The sequence below is a fragment of the Myodes glareolus genome, chromosome 7 (assembly GCF_982192425.1).
Source record: "Myodes glareolus chromosome 7, mMyoGla1.1, whole genome shotgun sequence".
In the NCBI taxonomy this organism is placed as follows: Eukaryota; Metazoa; Chordata; class Mammalia; order Rodentia; family Cricetidae; genus Myodes; species Myodes glareolus.
In genome coordinates, this window is record NC_142032.1 from 86,729,094 (window position 1) to 86,748,190 (window position 19,097).

A 19,097-nucleotide genomic window follows, 5' to 3' on the forward strand; every position below is an offset into this window, starting at 1 on the left:
AGTGGGAGGCTTGATGAGACAGGGCTAGACCTGTCCTAGGCCCATTTCACCAGCTTCCCATTGACCGCAAGTTGTCCGCATGGTCGCAGGGAAGGGTAAGGCAGTCTGGAGGATGTAGACCAGGTGTGTGCTGACGAGGGCATCAGGTTTGCTCTAAGTCTATCTAGGGCCTAGATTCTAGGTGGATACTAAAACTGCTATTTTACAGGATAGCTTCTTATCCCTCTTCTCTGCAAGGAAGTGTTTAACATTATCTTCTTTTGCTCCAGGCAGAGGAAACACTTCCAGGAGGATGGAGGGTGCTGTAATTATCCACCGGGGAGATGACAGCGGCCTTGAAGGGGAGGTGTGTCCTCATGTCCAAGCTCTTGTCTGTGGTCTCAGCATCCTTCCAGTCGGTGTCAACTTCAAGAGTACCCCAGCTGAGACAGCAAATTATATAATCCCAGCCGCCACGGCGCAGGGCAAGGGAGAGAATGCAAGGTTGTGTGAGGGTGCCGAGACTGCTGAGAAGTAACCATCAGATGAGATTCCATAGAGACATTTTTTTTTTATTTTAAAATTCTGCTTCTGAAAACACAGTATGGCAGAAAGCGTCTATGTACACCTGTGGTGTTTTTGGTATAATACAGTATTTAATAATCCACTGTTTTCTGCAAAAAAAAAATATGTTGCTTTGTTGGACAGAAACAAATTCCCCTAGACAGAAATACAGCTAAGGCACAATTTTGTTGTTGTTGTTTTTGACTAAATGAAAACACAGGAAAGAGGCAGATATGGACGGATAACACGGTTGTGAGGACTGGACTTCACCTTGATGAGAAGTATTCAGATGATTAGAACTTTGATTATTGGTCAACTTCAGATAGTTTAATATTTCTTAAAATACTCCTTTAAATAAATAGCAAAATATCTACATCTTTCAGCGTGTGCCGTGTGAACTCTCTCTTATTTTTTTTAAACTTTTATTTACAGATTCTCTTTTTTTAAAATCAATACATTACAAAATATTTCTGTACAGTTTTATGCATATTATGATCTATAACAAAATAGTTATTTTTAAAAACTATATCACCACGTGTCTCTGAAAACAAAGAAGGAGGCAGTAACAATGATTCTCGAGGCCTCTAAAGCAAACATCTGGACAAATGCTACCAACAATGTAAGAGTCTCGTCTTTTCCTTTAAAAGAAAAAAAAATAAATGGATAAAGATCATTGCGCTCAATACCAGTGAATTTCCTACGAAAACCCTGGGGTTGTCTTTGGCCTCCATCAGCACTGGAGTGATGGAAGGGTTCAGGGTAGAGTCTGAAGGAGGGGGTGGACCATCCCTTCAAGAACGTGACCCATCCACTGGGCATATTTAATGCTGTCACTTTCCAGGTAAGAAGGATGAAAAGATAAACTGAGAAATGTTCCTGATTTATCCTTGAATGAAGTACCTAAAGTCACTGGGTCTCGGGGGAAGGGGAGACCGGAAAGCTGTAGAGAGCATCCTGCTGGTGATGCCAGCCCACTGCCAGGGCAACATGTTGCAGAGAGTGCTTCAGAGCTGCAAGGGCACTCAGGACTCCATTTTACCCACAGGAAAAAGATGGGAGCATTTTTCTTAAAGACGACATTTAAGCTATGCACAGCGCATCTGCAGCTACAGACTGGCAGTCCCTTTGCTCGGGAGGCCGCCACACACACGCAGGCTTCAAGATGCTCTCTCTTCTGTAATGGCGGGGGAAACTAGAGGGGGAGGGTGTCAGCTTTCCAAAAATAATTTTAAGGCCACATTTCAAAAAGGAGAAACCTAAGGCTTTTTGGAGGAGTGGGGATGAAGGTGGGAGGTAGGAGAAAAAATGCAGGAAGGAGAAGATGGCGCTGGGAGGGGTGGGGAGGGGAGATGCCAGGCCTGCTTCCTAGTGATGTCTGCAGGCCTAGGTGGTGAGAACATTCCCAGCCAAGTGAGGGGAGAAGAGAGGCCACTTTCTCCCTGTGTGTGACTTGGCAAGAGCAGAACCAAAGACAACAGGAGGGGCAGACACGCAGGTGATGGGTAAAAGCCCTCCTCAGTCGGAAGAGGGTTCTGTAGAATAGCTTGTGTATACGGTAAACAAACAAACAAACAAACACCCAACCAAAACTTATACAAGAAAGGGGGAGACAGAGAAGGAGGAGGAGACAGACAGGGAGAGGGAGGAAAGGAGAAGGAGGGAGGAGGAAGGAGAGAGAGAGAGAGAGAGAGAGAGAGAGAGAGAGAGAGAGAGAGAGAGAGAGATTTGCATAGATTTTACATTCATCTCCAGCGTAGCTAGCCACCTTCATTCCACCCCACCCCCAGGTAAACTTCTCAGCAGACATTGAGGTAGTGCCTGGGGTTGACCCTCGGGCAAAATAAGGTAACTGAGGCAGAAGCAAAGACTACTTACTACTTGTGAGCCAGCACAGCCCCACGTGATTCCCTAGGAACCTTCCAGCACAGAGGCAGCATGGCACTCAGATGTGGGCTTTGGAGCTGGTCCCGGTGCTCCCCAGCCTCATCTCACAGCTGCCATCCTCACTTGGTTTGACAGAATGCCGGAAGGTGGAGACCTGGGCAGACTAGGGCCTCTCCGTTTCTGAGGTAGCACCCCAGATCCCAGACTGTATACTCCCTTCTTCAGCACAGCTCAGAGGAGCCCCATGAGCCAGTCCTCTTGCAGAAGCCAGGCTTTCTGAGAAGGGGATGACTGAGCAGAGACCCCCATCCCTCCACAGTCCTGGCTCTCTCCCTCCCTCCCACCTGGACTCTCCCTCAGTTCAGACCACTTTTCCAGAAAGAACTTGGCCTGAGCACAACTCTGGAACTTTTCTGCTCGCATCCTTTAAAAAAGCTAAATAATCGGGGACAGACCAGGACGACACAGAGAAACCCTGTCTCAAAAAACCTAAGTAAAAAAAAATAAAACAAGAAAATGAGAGAAAAAGTAACCAATAAAGAAAAACTAGATTTACTATGAAAACAAACAAAAAAGGGTCGAGCAGGAACTCAACTGCTGGTTTCCCTTGCCATCTGGAAGACTCCTCTGCAGAAGGGCACCTATTTCTTAGATAGGCTGGGAACTCAGAGCTGCCCTTCCTACAGGAGGCTCACATGCGCATGCCAGTAAAGTTCCCAGACTCCCTTTTGTCTTTCAGCCATGGTTTTTACCCACCTCTACTTGAGTCCTGGATCTCATTATGCTTTTAGGACCCCTACAGTAGAGCTTCTCTGGCCTGCCAGGCCTTCTCTGCATGCTCAAACTGACTGGGTTGCCCCTCGTTTCCAGTCTATCCTCAATGCCGCCAGCAGCTGCTGATCCGAACCCTCGTGAACTTGGCTGTAAATGGTGTCTTCTTCACGCTCCACACTTGGCGGCTATTGATTGCTCTTCCCTGTTATGGAATGTCTTGGCAGAGAGGTCACAGCTTCCGTCAATATCCTCTTATCTCTCTGAAAACCAGGCAGCCAGAAGGAGGCACGTCCCTCAAACACCCAGGCATACATCCAAAATAGCAACAAACCCCTTTGGAGTGTGTGTGCATGTGCATGCCTGTGTGTGTGTGTGTGTGTGTGTGTGCATGTATTTGTGTGGCTATGCTTATGTCTTCTAAACTCAGTTTCAATTTGTATAGTTAAACCAACATTGAGAGATGTGGCTTCCTGATCTCCATTACAAAGGACCTTGGGCTGTATCACAAGAGCAAGGGGGCATTGGGCATTGCCCCCTTCCTTGTGGGAGACTCTGGTTTCCTGCACAGCCCAGGAAGTAGGCTTTGGGAGGGGTAGTTACAAAATGGCATAGAGAGGTACTTCTCCCCGTAAGGGACGCCCCATTTCCTTCTCAGCTGTCTAGACTGTCCAAGGTCTTGGTTAGCACTTACGCTCAAGGCTTCTTGCTTCTGCAGAATGCAGACTTTAAGGTTCCCAGAGATGATGGTTCTGGGCTCTCAAAACCCTCAGGTAGCCACCTCCCAAGGCTGGTGTTTCACCCACGGCTCCCGACAAACACACTGTTTTCAGCAGAAAAACATCAACAACTAAGGAGTTAAGTCATTTTCCATGGGAAAACATCGTTTCTTTTAAATAATGCTGAACTTGTTTTAAATTCTCCATTTTTTAAAGAAAAAAAAAAACCTAAAGGCAGTATCTGCGAAAATTATTCTCTGGGTATAAAGGAAACAAATACCCCAAATTAGTTGTGGTGAGTGAGGAAGAAGCCCAGGGGATACAAAGTCAACTTTGCCATTTCCAACTAGTTCCAGTCTGGAAAATGTCATTGAGAGTCACTGGGTCAGGACAGACCTTGTCTTGTAGTCTGTGGCACCCAGGGACCTCCCAGAACAGAATGCACAAATCTCTAGCAGAAGAGAGGTGGAGCGGGGAGACTCCCAGAGTTCCACAGTCCCAGGCAAGCTTTGACCAAAGCAGAGACCGGAGGTGAGTGGATGGGGCACCAGGCTTATGGTTCCCATGGGCTTGTAAAACCAGTGTAACTCCTATGGGTTTTAAAGAAAGCTACCTGATGGCTCCAGGACCAGAACAGACAGTAGCTACCTCCTGAGTTCTCTGGTTGGGTCTGACCCTGCCCCTCCTCCTAAGATCAATCACTCTTGGAAGGACTCTGTCTTCCTCCGCTAGTGATAGCTATGCTCATGGTTAAGCTGGTCTTGAGAAGCTTGGCACAGGGTAACTGGGTGGACCTAGAGTTTTACACTCAGCCGACTTCTCCCTCCCCAAGCCATAAGCCCATCACAACTTTGTCCCTGGGTCGGGGGTCAGGATGAGGGGTTACCCAGGCATTCCAACACTTTTGAATTTAGAGGGACAGAGGAGACCAGCATCCTGTGTAAGCAAAAGGGAGGTTCCAGCCATCCACATGAGTCAACTTCCTGACAGTGATGATACTGTTGGAAATGGTGCCACGGTGTCTAATACTCCTGCTTTGTTCTAAGAACCAGAAGGACTGAGGTTGGACACTGAGACAGAAACAGTGAGAATGAAAGGGAAAGGCAGGCAGACCAGGGAAGGCAGGGAAAGGGGAGCCTTTTGTGAACAAAGGCAACTTTAGTTAGTAAGGTAACATAATTGACAAGCTGCAAAAAACAGCACCTACTAATTAGTCATTGACTAAAACATATAAATAATAAATATCAAGGGTCCTTCCTCTATGGCCGCCATGTTGGATGGGGAAAGGGCTGTGCACTAGATGCATCATCAGGGTGGACTTCAGAACCTTCTTATCCTGTTGGGAGAGATACCAGGATGGGCACAACTTTTCCCAGAGCAATGTCTTTTAGGGGACTCAATGAGGAAGTGGGTACTGTTCCTCAATGCCCTCCCCAGAATACACATGGCAAGAAAACCCTTGGGTTTCTGGTAACTCAAGCAATATGAATAACACTATGTTTTGAACCACCTTCCCTATTTTGAAACTCAACTTTCCTTTTATGTGGTGTGGCCAGACTGAGCCTGTTGGCACCTCAGGCAAGGAAGTGTATGAAATTAAAGACCAATCTGAAATGTTTGTTCCCGGGTAAGAGAAGTCTGATCCATGCAGTTTGGTCACAGCCAACAGCACCAAGTGCACAGTTCACGAAGGTTTGGGGTACCTGATCTCAGAATGGAAGGGGTGGTTCTATGCTGCCATCCAGCATAGAAGTTGGGTTCAGGTACCCTGTCCCCCTTTTGAGATTCAGAGACTTGGTTCCCCACTGTCCCCCTTCCAAGTACCAAAGAGGACACAGTAGCTGCCTCCCAGCCCAGGGGCCGGGAGGAGAATTGAAACTCCAGCCCTATATATTTTACCCTGTTCCTGCTACCATTTGTGACAGCCTTGGAAGAGAGGTTGACTTGGACAGATGGCAGTCACATATCTGGTGAACCTTGGCCACTTCACATCAAAAGGCTTTCCTGCACTTCTGGTTTGCAGCAAAAATAGCTCACTGAGCAGCAGCAGGAACCTTGGAATTCTCCCACATCTCCACCTCCCTGGGAAGGCAGAAACGAGGCCTCAACCAGCTTGCTACTTTTAGCATGGGCACAGGGTTTCCCAGCCACAGAAATCAAGAGATAAATGGGAGGGCCGGGGTGGAGATCCCACCCTTGGTCAGGGCAGTGCTTGTCTGTCAAACCGGCTTCAACAAAGCCCTTGGGTTCGGAAGAGGTACCTTGGAGATGCCCTTGGCAAAAGGACCACCTGGTGGGCTGAGCTTCCAGAAGGAACCTCACACAGCTCAGCTTCAGCCAGAGCAGCCTCTGGTCACATCCTGGTCTTGCACTTCCACCTCTGACTGTGCTAAGTAAACAAAGCTCTGCTGCTCAAAATAAAAGCTTAAAACTCACTTGTAGGGGACAAGTGCAGGCCATCGGAGGGAGAGGACAGGAGCCTGCAGGACTGAGAAGCAACCTGAAGAGGGGAGACCACTGTGGCCCTGGGACTGAGTCACCTACCCCAGAGGCCAGTTTGACAAATACAGGCTGTCTCTTCTCTGGCCTCCAAATCCTCTCTTCATCATTCTACAGTCAGCAGAGATCCTTGTACAAAAGGCAACCCCCATACAAGGTAGGAGGCCGGGATTGAGGCTCCCTTGGTCCCATGTCACCACTGCTACCTAAGTCGGCCATCGGGCTTGACTGCACCCAGCTCTGATTTGGGGTCAGGGCTGAAGGAGCTCCAGGCTGTCTGGCTGCAGGTCTGCATGACTGGGCAGGCGGTGGGGCCTGTGGCACAGATGTCCATGGCAGTCCAAGTCCCACCCACCAGAGAGTCCAGCCAGGCTTCTAGCGCTGTCCCAGTGGAGGCTGCGTTCTTCCGGGCCTGCTCCACTTGGGCAGGATTGATGGGCAGGCTGAGAACGGGATTCAGGCTCTGGAAACTCTGCTCCATGTAGGCACTGCGAGGCGGCCCATTGTGCAGCTTCAATGCCTCCTCTGAAAGCCAAAGAGAACGATGATGTATTTAGAAGAGTCGTCAACCAGGGGTCTACTTACTGTGAACCAGTGTGGCAAGGCACACTGGGCATCAGCTCACTGAACTCACTTGACAACCTTGTGTGTGCGGGGCATGGCACATTCGCTTACTGACACACACGGGCCATCTTCAGTGGTGCAGACATTAATTGATTAGACAATACATTCTTTAAAGATTTGTTCCTTTTATTTATGTGTAGTGTATGTGAGTGTGTGTACATGTGCGTGGAGGGCTGCTTCTCCCATGGCAAGTGCCTTTACGCACTGAGTCATCTCAATGGCTCCACACCTTATTATTATGTTTGAGATGACTCTCTTACTCAATTTGTAGCTCATCTGTCCAGTTATGCTGTTTGGTGGTGAGCTCCAGGGGTCTATCTGCCTGCTCAGCACCCCGCACCGAGGTCTGGGGCACATGCCTCCACACCTGGCTTTTTATGTGGGTGCTGAGGATGCAAACTCAGGCTGCCAAGTTTGATGACCAGCATGGCACAGTCTCAGCTACCTTCCCCAGTTCTTCAACTCTTAACTTTCAGCATCTGCTTTGGACTAAACCTCTCTGACATGAAAAGTGATGGGTGACTTATTCCTTAGACACAGATATGCTAAACGTAGTGACCAGCTTCTGTGCTAGATGGTGGGAGGAACCCCGATGACCAGAGAAGTGGGGCTACAGTGGCATCCAGATACACTGGGGTCAGAGTGGAGAGAGCTTCTCAATGATAAAGAGACAAGTGAGGGGTTAATGAAGGCTATTTCAAGCAAATGTCACAAAGGTGATACACAGAGAACTAAGTCCAGCGTATGTGGGCCTGCTGCCAAGTTCAGCTCACCCTCTGTTCTTGTACAGTTCCATCGGAACACATCTCTGCTTGCTCGCTGAGGTAGTCCTCACGGCTGCTCTGCTCTGCTAGCGTATGTGTGTAGGTGAGACAGGCAGCACTTTCTCAGAGAAGCAGAAAACATTCACTGTTTAGCATTATGGAAACATTTGCTATGCTCTGCCTTAGAGAGTGGTCTGGGATGGGCAGGGACGACTTTCCTGGGGAGGTGACAGAGGAATGAAGTGTTGGTTGACATGTGTAAGGCCAGCGGGGGAACAGCAAGTGTTCCAAATCACACAAGTCATGGTTGTTGGGGCCACAATATGAACTCAAGTATGTTGACCTCGAAGCCAAGGCATGGCTGCCATGTGACTGCCATGACCTCTGGAGAAGCTGCAGATTCTTGCTTCCTCATAGTCTGGTTCAAAGTAAAGTGGTCCTTAGAGGCATGCACAGAAGCATGCAGGAAAACATGCACGGAAGCATGCTGTGTGGGCCAGAGTTGGGCAGGGCATCCTCTTAACAGCTCTGACTTGCTCATCACTTCCTTGATGCCAGCCTTCCTGCCTGTGGGCTCCAGTTGGGCTGAATGGCTTCAGTACCCAAAGCCCACATCAATGTGTGTGACTTCTGACTTGTGTCTTAGTTTCCTCATTGATAAGATGGAGGGGGGGGCAGGTGTTTCCCATGTAACTCTGGGGGTAATGCATTGGCTCATAAAGTTCTCCAGAGGTACTGATTTTAAGTTCTGCACTACTATTGTTGCTTTTTATTACTTCATGATCCTCCCACTCAGAAAACAACAGAGCTGGTTTTACCTCATTCATTTTATAGAATGAAGAAACAGACGCCATAGTCAGTTCAATCCGGAATGGTCTGACTCCAAAGCTGTGTTGTCTACCACGAAGCTCTACACAGATTCAACCACAAGCTCGCCGCTAAGGCAGGGTTGCTGCCCTTTCATCCTGGCACCAGTCTTTCGAAAGCTTGTGGTGCCCATATCACAAATATTAGCACTCAACCTGGCACCAGTTAGTTAACCCGTAGGAGGCTTGATAACAAGATCACTGTGTATGCTTTTAAAGCAAGGGGTACACAGGAGGTCTCTTGTGTCTTCTTAGGGATAAAGGGAGGACAAAGGAATTGTAAGAATGTGGGGGTGAAGAAGACAAACAAAAAAATGTTTCTTATTTGAAGAGGTTCTTATTCTTGGTCAAATGAAATTTCAAAAAATTAAGTTTTGGCCATAGCCAGGATACTGGAATACAGAGTAGGTAGCACCAGCAGGATGTGTCAAGAGAACAGGGCTGTCTGTCTTTCCTTCATGTTCTAAACTCTCTGCGAGAGTCTCTCTGTGCTTCTACCCTGCAGAGATGGGAGCAGGTGATCAAGAGATGCCCAGGCTGACAAAAGGCAGGACAATCCAAAGCAAAAGGAACAGCTAACAGACATTTAATATTGGGAGCAAAATACTGTGGTTGATGCAGGGGGAATAAAAACCACTTTATAAGAAATGAGGTTAATGTGGGAAATGGCATTATGGCATCAGCTCGGATGCTTGCCTCCATAATTAAATTTTCCTCAATTCCACCTCATCAGATTTCTTGAGATTACCAGGGATGCGACAATAGCAAATTACTCAAGATGAACCATTTCTCAAATTACATTACTCCCACCTCAGTGTTCCTTGTCTCGTTAACAAATACAATTACTGCCAACAGGGGAATTGCTTCTCTTGGGGTGAAACTGACCCTGGGGTCTTTCTGGGAATGGTGGGAACAGCTCCCAGCTCCTTAGAAATCACAGAAGGAAAAAATGGGGAGGCCAGGAGCATGAGGAGGGTCCTGGGCTCCTGTCTTGGGTAAGTGGACTCAGAGCATCCCTTGCATCGTCCTGCAGCTGGAGGATGTGTGATTCTCACCTCTCTTCTTCACACTTGGCTATTAGATCTTTAAGAATGCAAAGGGTGCCCCATCAAGGGACACTTGAAGACATTAGGTAGGTGGACTCTGCCTTGGCTAATTCAGGAGTGGAGGCCCAGGCTTCAGTCTCAGAGAACTACCAGGTGTCTAGACATTGGCTCGTTCAGCACAAAGACTTAGCAGAAGCTGTCAGAATTCATGCCAAGATTGTATTTTCAGGATTTCAGGCACCCATCCCACATCTCTGTCTTCCCGGTCCTGGTTGCCAGTATATAGCTCTGTTCCTGCCAAGAATGCTTCCCACTTAGCAGGACTGTCATGTGTATCTAGCTCCTGGACTTGTGTTGAGTAACATGCAGGGGGACGGTCCAGATACTGATCCCTCTCTGAATCTTAGGAAGTTCCTGAGGAAAACTGTGTGTGTGCTGGCCATGCCCACATTGCTCCCCTTGTCATCATCCCTTAAGCGACAGGCCACAGTGTTGTGTATAGATTCAGACTGTATCAGGCATTAAGAGGCATCTAAAGATGGTCTACGGTAAGTGGGAGAAAATGCACAGGTTATGCACAAATACTATGCCATTTTCTACAAAGGACTGCTACATCTGTAATTTTTTTTATAATCAAGGAACCAATTCTTTTTTTTTTTTTTTTTGAGGTTGAATATTTATTCAGGGGGTTATGGAGGGGGAAGGGAGAAGGTGGGGGCAGAGAGAGAGAGAGACAGAGACAGAGGGAGGGAGGGAGAAAAGAGGAGAAAGAGACAGAGAAGGGGGGAAGTGGAGAAGTGGGGAGAGAGGCAGAAGCGAAGCTGCCTCTCCAAGAGGAAGATGGAAAAGAGAAGGAACCAATTCTTTATAGACAGTGTTTGTACTGGAAAACTCAGAAATCCTTTTTCTAAGAGTCTTTCCTATGAGTCTGGGCACATATAATTTCACGTTCCAGAATCTTCTTTGTAGCATTTTCTGCAGCAACAATGTCATCATCAGGCAATACAAGTTATATGTCCAGGAAAAAACAGCCTGTGGTTCTTTAACTGTGGAATCCCTGCGGCTGTCAACTTACACACACTGACCGAGGTTTGGTACAGAATATACCATGGCATCCTAACCATGTTTCCTGTGCTTTAGGATACAGGCTTGTGCCTATAATTTAAAACACTGCAAAGATATTAGAAAGACGTGCTCCAACCATCCACAGTGGTCACATCCATGGCAGTCACATCCGGAGGGTAAGAATGTAGCCAAAACAAGCAAACAAACAAAACAAGAAACAAAAGAAAACTTCCAAAGATCTTACTGACAAAATAAAAAGTGGAGGAAAAATAGAAATATAAGTGTAAACCCTTTGCCTTGAATAGACATAAGTGGGCCATTAGGGGGTCAGTGTCCCTTTTTCTGTCCTCCATACACACTGGGAAGCAATGGCCAGAGGCATACATTAGTAATCTCTTTTTTTTTCTGCTTTAGCTTCCTGCTGAGACATGAATCCTGAAAAATTAATGTATCATTTTCTTTCCCGGTTTTGAAGCTTAAGGGGAAGTCATCCCAAGTATGGCTTATTCTGTGATCAGCTCTCCTCGTCCGGCATGCTTTACGGTTGCACGTGGCTAGACTTCGCTGCTGTCTCCACTACATGGGACTCTACTGTGGGAGCAGACTACAACTGTCCTTTTATGTGGGGAACTTGTCTTGTGTTACTGTGAACAGCTCTGCTATGGTTCCTTTGTCTCTGCCTGTGTGATAGGTGTGTGTATATTCAATATGAGGGGCAGGGGTTCACCCATTCCACAAACTTAACCTACACATTCATCTCTCAGGAGTCCTGGATATAAGCTCCCTGCATCTCTGACCTGCCCTAGGGCACTGCCCAACCACCACAGGCACACAGGTATTTCCCACTCTGGAGCTTCTTTTTGCTTATAATTTTCATTATTATCTCTCATTATTAACAAAGGTAAGGATTTTTTAAAGTTATACTTATGTAAGCAATTCATACTTTCTTTTTTTTTTTCTCTCTTTTATAGCTGCCAAGGACAGTCACCATCTTCAGAGGATAAACGACTTTGGCTTTCAAGCCACATAGTCTTCATCTCAACTGTTGGAGTCTGTCACCAAAGCCCTAAGGCAGACATAGGTACCATATTTGACTGGGGCTCATAGTGTGCCAAATTCTTGTTTATGGATTTTGTTTGAGTATATTTTGGGGAGCAAATATCAACCACCAGTGTGTGGTTTCTCCTTTTTACTTAGGGCCTCATATTTTTTTTTTTTATGAGAAGAATTCCAGCAGTAATTATTGTTTTCTAAACAGCTAAGAAGCCATGCTAAAACTCAGTGTGGGCCTAGGATTAGTCCCCATCTTGTCTTAAACATGAGCAAGGCCTTGTGGAAGACCAGAGGGCTCACAGCTGATAAAAACCCACACAGATGGCATTGTCTCTGCGTGCAGGGAGGGAATGAGCCCATACTATAGTGTTAAAAAAGTAAGAAAAAACATCTTCAGTGCGGATGCAAGGCAGCTGCATGCTCCATGTTGGGGACACACTCTCCTCCACAAGGACCCTGAGAGTACTCACCTGGTTTGATGGGCTGCTTGTTGGAGAAGGTCAGAGGTGCGACAAGGAATTTGGTCTCTGCAACCGGCACCCAGTGATGGAGAATTTTTACTGTCCAGACCCCAGGCCTCAGAGGCAGATTCAAAGGGGGTTTGTAGTGTGTGAATTCCGCGGTGGACTCAATCAGGATATCATAGGTGGCTGCAATGACGTTGACAGGGTCCACCCAAATAACAGTCACAGTCACATTGGGCCCCTTCCCCCACTTCTGCATCCCCACGGGCTCATCCATGGGCCCCAAGAGACCGCCGAAGTTCCGGAACAGCCTTTCCTTAGCATCCCAATCAGTGCCAACCTGAAACAGGAGAACACATTCTGAAACCACTGGGTCTCAGGAAGGTCCACGGTTGCATGTACCCATTTCACTGATGAGGAGACTGAAGGCCCAAGTATTTGGGCACTCAAGGTTACACAGCTGACAAGCAGAACTCATAGGACTTCTGCTCAGATTGGGACTCTAAGGTCTACAAATCTCCCTTTAATCTGACATTCTCTGTGCCTAAACCATGCTATGTGCTTTGACTCAAACCTCCAAACCCATGAATTAAATGCACGTTCAAATAAACACTATCTTGCACATCATTCCAAGTAATAGCCTGCCATTCAGCTGGTGAGCCTGGGCTCCTCTTGGACCTCTGATTCTACAAGTGGCACACCTGCATTTGGTGTGCTCCTTATGCATAAGGACGGAGGCCTGGCTTTGGGGTAACCCACCAGAAGCTTGGAAACAGCGTGTAACCTGTATCAACTGCAGGATGGAGACCTGGCTTTGGCTTCTCCAGAGCATTGTTCTCTGGACCCCAGCTGGATGGTTGCAGGGCAAGCCTCTTGGCTTTCCTCCCTCCACTCTGCCACCTTCAAGCTGCTCTGCATTCAGGAAGCAGGGAGCTGTCACGTGTTGCTTCACTACTCAGGTCTGAGCTAACCCCTCACCATGAGCTAACCCCTCACCGTGGTCCCCGGGCATTCCTACCATCCACCACCATCTACCGACTCTGCTCTATATGGCGCTTCTTCCAGCCCTTTTAACTTACCAAGCCTCCCTCTCCCCATCTCTGAATGGAATGTTCTACCGCCTCACACCTGTGCACAGCCCTTATCTGAGAGGTCTTCTTAGGGTCCCCCGAACACTTTAACACATCACTTCTCCCTGCTGTAATGTCAGTCCGTGAGAAGAAAGCCTGCTCTGTGTGGAGCTCAACTCTTCTATTTTTCCCCCAACAGGGCCGAGCACAAGCAATGTTTCCTAATAAGCAAATAAATTGCTTGACAAAAAGTGGATTAGCCACATAGAACCTTGGTACTGAGTTATGTTGATTTTTTATATCAAATTAAATGAGGTGTCTTTTTACTAACCAAAAGGGGATGCTCCCTAAGAGGAGTGACTTTGTGTTTCTGAAGTAACTGCACACAGGCATGTCAGTGGCAGACACTGAACACAATGTAAAACTGTTCTCACTCTCTTGTGTGCATGTGTTCATGTGTGCAGTTTGAGGTGAAGGTGTGGCTACACAAGTCCCCTGGAGAAGTTTCTGTACATGCACAGCAAACAGTACTTGAATTTCTTCCTCCATGCTCTTGCCTGGAATGACCAAGCTCCACTCTTAACTTAGGACTCACAGTTCTACAGTTAACACTGAAGGCTTGCATTGGCCAGGCATGAGGTAAGCATCTGCGTATTCCTGCTCTTGTGATAGTCTCCTCTGTGATAAGGAGAACTTTGTCACTATTCTCATTTTGCAGATGAAACTGAGACGCAGAGACAGTAACTTGCTGTGGGAGTCCAAGAAGTCTATCAGTAATGGATCATCTATTTTTATCTCCATCCATCCGTCTGTCCATCCATCTATCCATTCATCCATCCAACCATCCATACATCTACCCATCCACCCATCCATCTCCTGTCAATATGCATTACCTATTAATTATTTATTTTACATATGGCCCATGGAACAATATCTCATGTATATATTATTCTGTATATCATCAACCAAGAAATCCATCCATCCATCCATCCATCCATTCATCCATCCATCCATCCATCATGTCTAAGTGTCTGTGTACTACTCTGTCATTCACTGGTCATTCTATCTGTCTGCATATCCATATATCCATCCATCCATCCATCCATCCATCCATCCATCCATCCATCCATCCATCCATCCATCCATCTATCCATCCATCCATCCACTTACCTACCTACCTATCTACCTATACCTACCTACCTACCTCAAACTTGAATACATACTTAATGATCAGGGTTGAGCAAGTGGACTTCTCTATAAACCTATACTCAGGGAAGCCACTGTTGTAACACTACTAACAGAATGGAAGAATAGTGCCAAAGCCATGCAAGGTCAAGCAGAATGAATTCATAACTGCTCAGGAAATTCCTTAGAGCACTGCTCTTGCATTTTCTAAAGGAGTAGAGGTGGACAGCTAGCTTGGCATCTGAGTTCTCAAATGGAGTCACTTCAGCTGGAGAGTGTGGAGCAGCTCGCAAAAAAATGGGATCTTGTCTTAAACTGAGAAGCATGAAGAATGTCACACGCCCCTTCCTAAAGTGTGAGGAGAGGGAGTCACCCTGTCATGCAGTCCCGTTTCTGTCGCATCTGTCATGTCTGTTATTTCCTCTTTGCCATAGTGTGGAAGTCTACAATCATTCATTGCAAAATGGGCTCTTGCTTAAGTTTAATAAATGTTCAAGTTCAAGCCTCCCATAGTGCTTCCTAGCTCCTAACCCCTTTATCTTCCTCCATGACCTTGATTACTCTCCATCTCATTCACCATGCTCTGTACACTGGTCTTGCTTATTCTTCAGAATGTCAAACCCCTGCCCAGAATCACAGGACAGCTGCCTGTGCTCTGTTCTCCACTCAGAATGTTCTAGATCTTCCCATGGATGAACTAGCTCTTCCACAAGATTCAGCTTGAACCTGATCTATTTTCCAAAGCCTCCCAGAAGAAACCATCCTATCAGAGATTGCCTCTACCCGCCTCCTGAGCCTGAGCAGCCACGTGAACAGATTTCCTTTAGTTCCGAAATACTTGCCATTAGATGAACTAATTCCTCCTTCACTCACTCACTACTTGCCTGCCTGCCCCAGCAGAATTCAGTGCCATCCATTGTGATGGAACACTTTGTCTGGTTCACTGCTGTCTCTCATGAACCTAGTATATTGTAGGTCCTTGGTGAGCACCCTTTTCTCCGATCAATGGCAAGAACCACTGTGCTAGAGAAATCTATCTAAGTTGACCATCTCCCACTATATAAGATCCTGAGACCATGCTAACATCAATATCAAGGTTGCCCTTACACAGTTTATAAATGGCCCCTTTTAGATCTTCATTCCTTCTTGTTTAACTCTGTACCTTAGCCATTACATAAGCATGACTAGAGAAGTTCTACATATAACGTTAGGGCCTCTGTCTCCTGTGCCTGCACTGTTAATGGTAGAATTGGTGGTCCTCTCACCACGGCTGCAGGATTCATTGTGAAAACACTCACAAATTACTAGCCATGTGATGGCCAACAATCTCTTGTCATTGCCAGAGGTACCCAGTGACCCAACAGTAGTCTGATAAACAGGGAAAGCCCAGCCACCAGGCATTCATCTCTTTAATGGGACATTAATGTCTTCAATGGGATGCTTGGGACCCCAGAACAGAGTCCAACTGGTGCAGCATCTAATTGCCCTGCTGACTCCGGTAATTTATGGAGCTGGTTGCTATAGCATCTCAGAGTCAGTCAATCCCCATGGAACCTTCTTTAAAAACACGAATTTATAAGAAACTCATCCTTGATTGTTTGACAGTGAATCTATTCAGTCATGGAGCAAAGCAAAGAGACAGGCCCACAGTGAGTGGAGAAGGACCAGCAAAGAAACACAAGCAGGTGAGATCTCGCCCCTCATGCTCCCAGTCCCTCAAGTTCCTGCATATCAAAAGCCACTCTTTAACCTGAACCCTGGCACTCAAACTCATTTGTGTGGGTTGTGAAGCTCCATCATACTTCTTCTTCCTTGCAGCATTTCCTAGCCCCAAGGACAGTCACATTCATTCAATAATATTCAGCATTCCAGCTTTCTGGTGTACAATCAAGACACGTTCATAAATCAGCAAGGTAACATTATAACGCAAATTCTAAAAGAGGCAATTAAAAACATAGCTGGTGTATAATGTTGCTATTATGATACAAGGTGGGGGGAGTCAGGGTAGGGGTCTCTGAAGGTGCCTCTTTGGATTTAGAGCAGAATGGCTAAAAAAAATTAAAAGATTAAAAGATACAGGACAACCTGGGATAAAGCACTATAGGTAAAGGGAGCTAACAAGCTCAAGTCAGGAATAGGGACGTCTGGTTTGACAAAGATATAGGAACTATGAGCAAGAACTATGATGCAGTATTGGGCAAGAGTGGAGAGGAAAACAATAGCCAGATCGTGTGAGGCCTTCTGGACCTGGAGGTAGGGATGATCTACCAGGAAGCCATCTCCCAAGCCAAAAACATTCCTAAAAGCTGATGTCATTTGAGTAGAGGGGAGCAACATTTTATGGATCCATACATCTGCAGTTAGCCTACTTATTCATCTCTGGACACTTCTGTTCCCCAATCTATCCATCCACTCATCCATTATCTATCCATTTTTCTATCTAATCTGTCCATCCATCCATCCATCCATCCATCCATCCATCCATCCAACCATCTTGTTGCCTACAAGTACATTCATTTACATGTCTGTCCATTTGTCATCTATCTGTTCCTCTATGCATCTGTCTGTCCATCTGGCCATCTACCCATCACCCATCATCATCCATCCTATTGCCTACACTTCCATCATTTATCTGTCTGTCCATCTATCACCCATCAATCCATCTGTCCATTTATATAGCTGCCTATACTCCCATGCTTCAGTCCTTCATCCATTTGTTTGACAGTCTGCCTAATTACCAATCAGCTTCATCTATCTGTCTGTCTGTCTGTCTATCTATCTATCTATCTATCTATCCATTCACTTACATGGCCACAAGCCCACATACTCCTAAAGTTTAGGAGCTAGCCCCTGTGTTAGGAACAAGGGGAACAATATAAAATGAGGCATGAAATTTGTGGCCAGTGAGATATGGGATCAACTTTGTGATTTTCCCATGTCTTAGCAGTTATTTAGAAAACAGTTGAAAGTCCATAAGCCTCACCCAATCCATAAAATGGTACTAATACCACGACTTCATGAGAAAGCTGCCTTGTTGCTGAATCATTGCTAAAGCAGACTTAGAAGAAATCAATTGATGGGATGTAAAATTTAGAGAAGAAAATCTGCCCTAAAACAATAGACCATGCTTCTTGGCTGATTCAGTTCAAAGACATTGACACGCCATTATACCTCTCTGTTTGCATTGTTTATGATGCCGTTCCAGTATATGCAACTGGGAAATTGTCTCCAGGAACAGAATAAGCTTATCTTTAGGGCTCGACAAACACCCTCTTCCTCCATTTCCAACTCTAAGTGTCAGATGAGGCCCAGAGTCTGACGAGAGAGCTTCAGGAGGCAAGGAAGACTGACACTGGCTTCTTACCTCTGAAAACTGAAGCCTCCCGAAGTCACTGGGGGGACTTGCGATCTTGAAGACTTTCTTCGGCATCATCCACGTCTCCAGTGTCTCCAGTTTGCTCACAGCAAGGTTAGTCACGTGGTGCTTGATCAGGAAGCCCTGGAAACGGTCGGCAAGGAAGTAGAGATGGACGGATGCTGGGTGGCCCATTGGGTAGTACCTGAAAACACAGGACCAGGGTATGAGGTGTGCAGTGTCACCATGCGGTTCCCCACACTTCACAGTGGTCTAGCTTCTAAAATGGGCCCTATTTAGATAACACTTTCCATAGTCTACGTCAGTCTGAAAGCTGCTGTCTATGAATCGAGGGTCTAAGCAGTTGCAAATAACTTCTTTTTTAAACCAAGAGATAAATGTAAAACATGCTGACTGTAGGAAAGTACAATAAAGAAATTGCTGCTTTGATGCCTCTTCCCATAAATAACACCAATTCACAGATATCTATTGAGTGCTGGCTACCTGAATACGTCTGTTGGTGCCTTTTTCTGAAGCCTCATTTTCTATGCAGGTATCTGCAGACATGGTGCCTAGTGGGCTGGCTAATGTGTGTGTCTGACAGTGCAGGTGCATGCATGTGAAGGTTGACTAGAACCACGGGTGTCATTCTTTGGGTGTCTTCCACCTTGTTTTCAGAGGCAGGTTCTATCACTGATCTGTAGTTTGTCAAATGGGCTAGACAAGCTGGCCAGTGAGCCCCTGAGACCTGCCCAGTGCTGGGATGACTAAGCACCGCCACTATGTCTGGCTTTTAAAATGCAGGTTCTGGAAAACTGAACTTTTATGCTCATACTCACAGGGCAAGCACTTTACTGACAGAGCCATCTCCCCAACCCCATGAATATTATATAGCTCGAATCATAACATATATGCTATGCTTTTGCTCTGTTGGACTACCTGGGCACTCTCCTCTCTGCTAATAAGATTGTGTGTGTCTGTGTATATAACATGTGTCATGGAACACGGTATTTTACAGAACTAGTGATCTACTGATGGATAATAATAGATTGTAAAATATTTGTTATTCCTTTGGAATTCGCATTCATTCACTCCCTCACATACACACCTCTAAAACTCTTTTCATCTGGTACCCAAGCTTGTCAGAAACACTGATTTATCTTCTTATTGCCTTCCTTAAGTGGGTGTT

General features: G+C 46.3%; 1 protein-coding gene across 1 annotated transcript in view; it reads right to left on the bottom strand.

The window, feature by feature from the left end:
- Positions 1 to 530: 530 nt before the first annotated feature.
- Positions 531 to 19,097, bottom strand: part of Xylt1 (xylosyltransferase 1) — a 282,801-nt gene continuing 264,234 nt past the window's right edge. The window contains exons 10-12 of the mRNA XM_048460178.3: positions 17,918 to 18,113; positions 12,305 to 12,638; positions 531 to 6,941 (exon numbers count right to left, since the gene is read on the bottom strand). Of these exons, the coding sequence (XP_048316135.3) occupies positions 6,619 to 6,941; positions 12,305 to 12,638; positions 17,918 to 18,113 (853 nt within the window). The 3' untranslated portion in view covers positions 531 to 6,618. The remainder of the gene's footprint in view (positions 6,942 to 12,304; positions 12,639 to 17,917; positions 18,114 to 19,097) is intronic.